Source organism: Castanea sativa, chromosome 1 (genome assembly GCF_040712315.1).
Source record: "Castanea sativa cultivar Marrone di Chiusa Pesio chromosome 1, ASM4071231v1".
Taxonomy (NCBI): Eukaryota; Viridiplantae; Streptophyta; class Magnoliopsida; order Fagales; family Fagaceae; genus Castanea; species Castanea sativa.
In genome coordinates this window covers 65738909-65743278 of record NC_134013.1, presented here as the reverse complement: position 1 = coordinate 65743278, position 4370 = coordinate 65738909, and the positions used below count along the sequence as shown (strand labels likewise).

The following is a 4370-nucleotide window of genomic DNA, read 5'->3' as shown; positions in this document are numbered from 1 at the left end:
TAAAAACAAGTCATCTTATTTCTTCCTTAGGGTCTGTTTGGATAGAACTTATTGCTGAAAACTGAAAAGTGAAAACACTGTAGCAAAATAATTTTAAAATGTGTGAATAGTACCGCGAGACCCATTTTTAATGAAAAAGTGGCTGAAAAGTGAAATTTGTGGGTCCGTAAACAGTGCACGAATGCACTGTTCACGGAAGACTTGGTCAACAACTGCGGCTGGGAAGGAAAAAAAAAAAAAAAAAGGAGCCCAGACGCTGGACGTGGACGCACTATCCAAACACATTCTTAGAGGGCGTTTGGATAGCAAAACGTGCGTCCACGTTCAACTTTTTTTTTTTTTTCACGCGCATCTGTCACTGTTCATTGGCCATGAACAGTGATTTTAGGCCAATGAACAGTAATTTTTATCCATTAAAAAATTATTTTTGTACAGTATTTTCAGTTTTCAGCTTTTAGCAATAAGTTTTATCCAAACAGATCCTAGTCATAAAAATAACGGAACACGATGGAATCGTGGAAGAATCAAAAGAATTCATTTAATAACTAAAAAAAAATTTGATCAGAAGAATTAGGACAATAAAAGCTGAAAATATAAAATTTCTGACTATCTCTCTAAAAAAAATTGTATATTGGTCATAATAAAACTAAATTTGTTGTATGGTATATTTTGAAAAACACACACACACGCACACACACAACTAAAAGCGGTACCGTTTACCGTTTTCCATTAGAAAGGAGCCCTAGGACAGCCCAACACCAGCGATTTGGTGCGAACTCACTGAGCAGGGACGGACAATCAAGCATCAACCACAACCACCGGCCACTGAGCCACCGACCACGCCGCCGGCCTCTCCAACCTCCAATTTCGAAGTATTTATCAGTATCTCTTTTAAAACCTAATACTGATATATATATATATATATATGCTCTTTCTCCACACCATACGTTTATAGTTTGTGCAAATATGTGATTGTGGTGGTTTTTTTTTTTTTTGCTGAGGATAATTGTGAATTCAATGTATGAATAATTGATCTGTGATTGTGCTTGTGAGTCTGTCTCTCAGAGACTGAAAGTTATATTTGCCGTGTGTGAGTAAAGTTATGTTATATACAGAGAGAGTAGGGGCTGTAAAAAAAAATAATGTTCATCTGTTTGACTGCAATAATAGAATAGGATTAGGAACTTGCACAAACAGAGGGTAGTGATTCGGGAAAACAAAATCCTATAGTTGGGAAAAGTGTGTTAGTAGCAAGTTTGGATTAGGTCCATTTAGGATTTAACAAGTTTGGGTATTGCATTTGCTGGTTAATTTTGCCTTTCAAAATATGGATGTTTTTAATGCGTTTTTGATATTATCAGTGGTATCAGGTATGGTAGTGTGAGTTTAGAATGCTCAAAAAATTTCATAATGTCAGTAGTGGGTAAGTAAGGGTGTGTTTGGGGCGTGGGTGAGTAACAAAGATAAAAAATAATAAAATAAAAAAAAAAATTAATATAAGTTCTTATATTTCGTCCCCCCTAGCTTGAAATCCTGGGTCCGTCTCTGTCGCTGAGCTTGCAAAGCAATGGAGGAGGTGAGGACGCAGACCAAAAAGCGAAAGAGGAACAAACCTCGCAAATCTCAGAACAACAACAACCCTTCTCATCAAAAAAACAAAGTAACCCATGAACCCAACCAATCTTCTTCTGCTCTTGCCCACCCCACAAAATCCTCCACCTTTCTCGACAAAGTATGAATCTTTCTTCTCTTTTCTTTTCTTTTTCAATTGAAAGTACTTCTCAGATTTTTATGATTTCTGTTTTAATTTTTTTTGGTTTTTTTTTTTTTTTTTCTTTTGGGATTTTGAAGATGAGAGCAAGATTATCAGGAGGGCATTTCAGGATGATAAACGAAAAGCTCTACACTTGCAGGTAATTTTTTTTTTTTTGTTAGTACTCACAAACTTCAATTTTTGTTGAAGCCCATTTGATTTTTTCATGTATATTCTTTTTGGGTATGTGTTAAAACTCACTAATTTCAATTTTTGTTGAAGCCCATTTGATTTTTTTTTTTCATATATATTCATTTTGTGGTATGTGTTTTTCTCAGTGGGAAAGAGGCACTTGACTATTTCAAAGATGACCCTGCATTATTTGATATGGTAAGTTTTGTACCCAACAAATAACGAAATCTTTTTTTCATTCAATGAATTATTGATTTTGATGGGTGATATGTTTGCAAAGAATTAAGACTATTGGTTTGCAAATTGCGTCCAAAAGTGTAGTCTTTGTGCTTTTATGATTCGTGTTATGGATTGGAAAGTAATTGATTTGCAGACCCTTTTAAGCATCACATGCATTTTGCTCAATGTCATATGATACAATACAATTGTTCCTTGGACTTTAGGCACTGCTCTTTTATAATTTGGGTATGGTTTTTGTTTGTGAATGCATTATACATACTGGAGATTATGGTTTCTACTTAAACAATTAGAGATGTAGGCTGTAGCTCAAATGTGTATCCTATGAGAGCATCAAAACTGAATCTAGATTTGGTCTTGGAATTTAAATTCTATCTAGATGAAACTATGAATCTAAGATAATGAGTATCCAAATTGAATCCATATTCAGTCTCTAAAATTTAAATTCTATCCGGATGAAGCTATGACTTCTAAGATAATGAGCATTGAAATTGAATCTGGATTCGGTCTTCGAATTTAAATTCTATCTAGATGAAACTATGAATCTAAGATAATGAGTATCCAAATTGAGTCCATATTCAGTCTTGTAAATTTAAATTCTATCCGCTATGACTCTAAGATAATGAATATCGAAATTGAATCTGGATTCGGTCTTCGAAATTTAATTTCTATCTGGATGAAGAGTAAAATGTTAAGTGTGTTAGATAATTTGCTTGCCTATAATAGTGAAAGGGTTCCCAAAGTTTTGAGGTCAATGGCTGGTATAAGAATGTCACACATGCATTCTAATCCTTTATTTGTAAATCTCTCACAAAGCCTGTATATTACCTTTTTATTGTCTTGTTTGTTCCACAAAATACTTGAGCATAAAAAAATTCCATGTAAAAGACTATTTGGATAACTTATTCTTTTATCTTATGAAGATGTATCTAAACTTATGTTTTACTCACCTGGCAGTATCATACAGGGTACCAGGAGCAAATGTCTCACTGGCCCGAACAACCGGTTAATATAATCATGAAATGGCTAAAGAATCACAACCCTTCTTTGGTTGTAGCTGATTTTGGCTGTGGTGAGAGTTATTGAACTCTTTTTCTAATGCTAACTATTGCTATGAAAATTTACTGAACATTTAGAGTGTAATCAAAGTGTCTAGTGCTTGCTAATATGTTCTTTTGTTACATTTTATCAGGGGATGGACGCCTTGCTAAAAATGTGAAGAATAAAGTATTCTCCTTTGATCTTGTCTCAAATGATCCCTCAGTAATTGCTTGTGACATGTCTAAGGTATGTGCTTTCATTTGAAGTAGGGTTCAAGAGGATTATTTAGAACTGAAAGGTTTTCAGAATGTTTATAAACAATTTTAAAGAGTCCCTCACTTTTTAATGAAATATTTGTGCTTATTGGCAGACACCCCTCGATTCTTCAGTCATTGATGTTGCTGTTTTCTGCCTTTCGCTTATGGGAACTAACTACCAAAATTACCTTAAGGAAGCACACAGAGTCCTTAAGCCATGGTTTGCACCCATTTTGTCAAACACTTTCACATTAGGTAATTCGTTTTTTCAGTTAGTTATCTCACTTTTGCTGGCTCTTTACAGCGGTTGGCTTTTGATAGCTGAAGTAAAAAGCAGGTTTGATCCAAATACTGGAGGAGCAGACCCAAAAAAGTTCTCAAAAGCTGTCTGTGACCTAGGCTTTTCCTCTGTGTTACAGGTCTATTCTGTTCTCCTCCCATATGTTTTTCTGACTGATAAAAACCAATTCTTTGTCCTAACAGATAAGTATATTTGCAGGACTACTCAAATAAGATGTTTGTTTTGTTATACTTCAAGAAAAAGGTACATACATGGCCTTTTGTGGCTTGAATAATATATATACAAACAAGGAGCAGTGTTTTATATATCTTATTTTGTTGTAGGATAAGCAAAAATCAGAGATGCAGGAAATCGAATGGCCCGAGCTAAAACCTTGTTTGTACAAGCGCCGCTAACACCAAGGGAATTTTTCATTTTTTCCCTTTTATCACCATCCTGGATAAATGAGAGTGCCCAACTGTAATATATTAAGCTCAGTTGCCAAGTCTAACAAAGTTTATAGATGAAATTTTTATTCAGGTGAGATACATTTTTGTAGTTTTTATCATTTATGAAACTTAGGCGCAATAAAGCACTTTTCCCCTCTCAA

The 4370-nt window shown here is 34.5% G+C and overlaps 1 protein-coding gene across 1 annotated transcript; it reads left to right on the top strand.

Moving 5' to 3' along the window:
* The first annotated feature begins 671 nt into the window (after window positions 1-671).
* LOC142641046 (ribosomal RNA-processing protein 8) lies at window positions 672-4370 on the top strand. The gene is made up of 10 exons (XM_075815407.1): window positions 672-872; window positions 1525-1732; window positions 1852-1913; window positions 2092-2143; window positions 3140-3254; window positions 3375-3469; window positions 3594-3700; window positions 3785-3899; window positions 3980-4024; window positions 4105-4370. Exons 2-10 carry the CDS (start codon window positions 1568-1570, stop codon window positions 4174-4176), a joined length of 828 nt encoding a protein of 275 aa, XP_075671522.1. The 5' UTR covers window positions 672-872; window positions 1525-1567; the 3' UTR covers window positions 4177-4370.